The sequence below is a fragment of the Coregonus lavaretus genome, assembly GCF_964263955.1.
Source record: "Coregonus lavaretus genome assembly, chromosome: 21".
Taxonomy (NCBI): domain Eukaryota; kingdom Metazoa; phylum Chordata; class Actinopteri; order Salmoniformes; family Salmonidae; genus Coregonus; species Coregonus lavaretus.
In genome coordinates this window covers 23,179,028-23,183,140 of record NC_140008.1, presented here as the reverse complement: position 1 = coordinate 23,183,140, position 4,113 = coordinate 23,179,028, and the positions used below count along the sequence as shown (strand labels likewise).

Genomic DNA, 4,113 nt, shown 5'->3' with positions numbered 1-4,113 from the left:
AGTTTTTAATGTCCCGTTGGTAGGATAACCGTAATCTTAGGTCATCCAATTTATTTTCCAATGATTGAAGATTGGCTAATAGGATTGATGGGAGCGGCAGTTTACTCTCTCGCTGTCGGATCCTTACAAGGCACCCCGACCTACGTCCACGATATCTCCGTCTCTTCCTCATGCGAATGACAGGGATTTGGGCCTTGTCGGGTGTCTGTAGGATATCCTTCGCGGCCGCCTCGTTGAAGAAAAATTATTTGTCCAATACGAGGTGAGTAATCGCTGTCCTGATATCCATAAGCTCTTTTTGGTTATAAGAGACGATGGCAGAAACATTATGTACAAAATAAATTACAAATAACGCGGAAAAACACACATAATAGTGCAATTGGTTAGAGGGCTGTAAATCGGCAGCCATCTTCTCCGGCGCCATTAAGTAATGACTTTAAGAATTATTACCTTCTACATTCAAAGATAACCAACCTACAGCACTAGACTAAACTTCACTTCCGTCATCCTTGTGGTATTGAGAGATAAACATGGTAATGCTTTCACTGATTACACATAGGAAGATTGTTCCTTTGTTATCCAACTGATCTTGTGTCCTTTCTGTCATCCTGTGAACCCCGTTCATTGCTGCTCGCAGCTATATTTTAGTTGTTGTTCTTTCAGAAATTGTGATTATATTTCAGCATAAAACCGTTGATTATATATTCAGACCTTTGATTTCTTTGTAATTCTTCAAACGTTTGTGTTTTATTCAGAAAGCTTGTTGCAACATGGCCGGTAGGTGATCTCATCTCATATCAATCATTTCTAGACCATGTTATTGGAGGATATGCCCTTTAGGTGGCAGTGTAGTGAATGAACCCTCTGTATACCCAAAGAGTTGAGATCACAGTTTATTGTAAACGCAATGCAGCATATCAAGTGAAAAGTATTCCATCATAAGGGGATACCTAGTCAGTTGTATAACTGAATGCATTCAACCAAAATGTGTCTTCCACATTTAACCCAACCTCTCTGCATCAGAGAGGTGCTGGGGGCTGCTTTAATTGACATCCCCTTCAAGGAGCAGTTGTTGTTGGCAGTTAACTACCTTGCTCAAGGGCAGAACAGCAGATTTTTCCACCTTGCCAGCTCTGGGATTCGAACCAGCAACTTTTCGGTTACTGGCCCAACGCTAGGCTACCTGCCACCCCGTATGAGATATGATTACAGTCTATGTACTGTATGTCAGTTAGAGCTTTGGTTCTTTCTCTTCAGAGACTGAAAGGCCTTCCAGGGCCTCTTGGCCCCCCTGGGGATGCCGGACCTCCTGTAAGTAAACATACACTATTACTGTAACAATATCATCGTCACTGATAGTGCTTGTTCACTGAAAGTCAGGGATTGTTATTATTCCCGGGACCACCGGGAATTACTGGAAGAAAAGGAGATGGGGGGAAAATCGTAGGTATCAGAATCTACACCAAGGCATAACTACTTACTAAACAATTGAATTTCAAATTTGGGTGGGTCGCTTTCATTTTTTTAACTGGACCTCACATGGCCCTTGGGCTGCATGTTGCCTGCCATTATCATTGGCTATAGGGTTGAGCACACAGTTTAAGACTGAATTCCCTCATCTCCTGCCGCCCGTGTCTGTTTCCAGGGGGGTCCTGGACCACCAGGGATGCCCGGCCTCCAGGAAGACCTGGGAATGATGCAATTGATTGCATAGATTCTAATGATGGCCCTCCAGGACAACCTTGGGAACAGGTAGGACACCTGTACAAAGACTGAAGATGTGGTATACATCAATAAATGGAGACTGTTCCAGTGTCAGTGCTGTTGACTTGACAGAGCTCTCTACTTGTACTAACAGGGTCTTCAGGGTTACAGAGGAGAGAAGGGTAGCAAAGGGCAGCTGGGTGAGTGGGTAAGAATGACTAGGACTTCAAAAGTTGTGTAGATTATGCCTTAGTTTAACCCATACAAACACATTAGATATCAGTGGACAGGTGACAGAAACTCATCAAAGTCAAACTCATCAAAGTAAATGTTTTAAGCAGGGCAAAGGTAATACTCTGACTATGAAGGTTTTCATTGTGACTAGAAATGTCAGCAGTGCCAGCTGCAGTATGTCGTCATGCTTTCCACAGGTTGGTTGTGCAATAAATCTATGCCTGAGCACTCTGGAGCAGGTTTTCATCAAGGATCTCTCTGTACTTTGCTCCGTTTATCTGTCCCTCAATCAAATAATAATAATAATAATAATATGCCATTTAGCAGACGCTTTTATCCAAAGCGACTTACAGTCATGTGTGCATACATTTTTACGTATGGGTGGTCCCGGGGATCGAACCCACTACCCTGGCGTTACAAGCGCCATGCTCTACCAATTGAGCTACAGAGGACCACATTATTGACCAATGATGCATGTTTGGACTACAACCACAGAGGAAGATACAGTAAAAGCACAATGATGATAAGTCCAATCATATAGAGACAAAGAGAATCCTTCTGCCATTCTGACATACAGTACAGTAACGTGTCTTTTCCAGTTGTAACACAAACACAGCACCCCAGATTGAGATAGTTCTAAATGTTGCGCCTTAGCTGAGATGAGAGTGAGATGATGCACAGTACAGTAGATAATCAACCATGCCCTGACTGGTAAGAGGGCTGAGGATAGGACTGTAGGCATATGTCTGAGTGTGTCTCAATGTGCTTTTTTGTGAGAGTTTTTGTGTTGCTGTTGTGTTGATGTGTTTATCTGTGTGTGCATGTTTGTGCATGTGTGTATATCCCCCCCTCTCTCTCTCATCCAGGCATGAAGACCCCTCCCTCCCCCAAAAGGTAGCAGCCCCTCCCCTGCCCCGCCCTGGTGGACTTTGCTTTACTCTCCCTGGGCGTCATAGTTCGCCCCGCCTGCCTTCTTCAGCTCAGTGCGAATGTAGTCCTCCTCTAGCTCACGAGCATCACTGATCATGAACTCCTTGGCAAAGTTCTGGACAATATCTTTCACCAGTGTCTTGTCAGTGCTGATCTTGGCACGCTGCAGGCCGCTCACATTTTCCCCTATCCAGGTGATGAGGGTGAACTTGGCCCGCTTGCTCATGGCATCACCCGTTGTGATCCGCACAAAGCCAAAGAGACGCACATCATCTGTGCACTGACTCTTGAATTCTTCATAATCATGTCCCCTGGCCCGCCGGCACAATCATATGGCCCTCATATTTAAACGCTGCCCAGTTTATCTCCGTGTTATCGTCTCTGACGAGGTTATAAGCTTCCCTGCAAGCCTCTTTATCGATTCTTGTTGCCATTTTGGATGGACGCAAATGGACAGTAGCCTGTTGCTCTGTGTCTCAGGTGTATCGTTGGGCGGAGCAGGCTGACTTCCTCCTGCAGGGTCTGAATGAGCAGCGTCAGCACGGCCAGCTGTGTGACATGGTGCTGGTGACTAGTCTCTCAGTCCCTTCCACTGAAAAACATCCCCACAAGCATGATGCTGCCACCACCATGCTTCACCGTAGGGATGGTGCCAGGTTTCCTCCAGACGTGACACTTGGCATTCAGGCCAAAGAGTTCAATCTTGGTTTCATCAGACCAGAGAATCTTGTTTCTCATGGTCTGAGAGTCTTTCAGAGCCTTTTGGCAAACTCCAAGCGGGCTGTCAAGTGCCTTTTACTGAGGAGTGGCTACCGTCTGGCCACTCTACCATAAAGGCCTGATTGGTGGAGTGCTGCAGAGATGGTTGTCCTTCTGGAAGTTTCTCCCATCTCCACAGAGGAACTCTGGAGCTCGGTCAGAGTGGCAATCGGGTTCTTGGTCACCTCCCTGACCAAGGCCCTTCTCCCCTGATAGTTCAGTTTGGCCGGGCGGCCAGCTCTAGGAAGAGTCTTGGTGGTTCCAAACTTCTTCCATTTAAGAATGATGGAGGCCACTGTGTTCTTGGGGACCTGCAATGCTGCAGAAATGTTTTGGTACCCTTCCCCAGATCTGTGCCTTGACACAATCCTGTCTCGGAGCTCTACGGACAATTCCTTCGACCTCATGGCTTGGTTTTTGCTCTAACATGCACTGTCAACTGTGGGACCTTATATAGACAGGTGTGTGCCTTTCCAAATCATGTCC

At 46.0% G+C, this 4,113-nt stretch overlaps 1 protein-coding gene across 1 annotated transcript; it reads right to left on the bottom strand.

Annotated features, from left to right (window-relative positions):
* Positions 1-2,275: 2,275 nt before the first annotated feature.
* LOC311148399 (coactosin-like protein) lies at positions 2,276-3,385 on the bottom strand. The gene is given in 2 exon segments (XM_084185367.1): positions 2,276-3,172; positions 3,174-3,385. Coding segments are annotated over 2 exon segments (429 nt in total). The 5' UTR covers positions 3,303-3,385; the 3' UTR covers positions 2,276-2,872.
* Between the last annotated feature and the right edge of the window lie 728 nt (positions 3,386-4,113).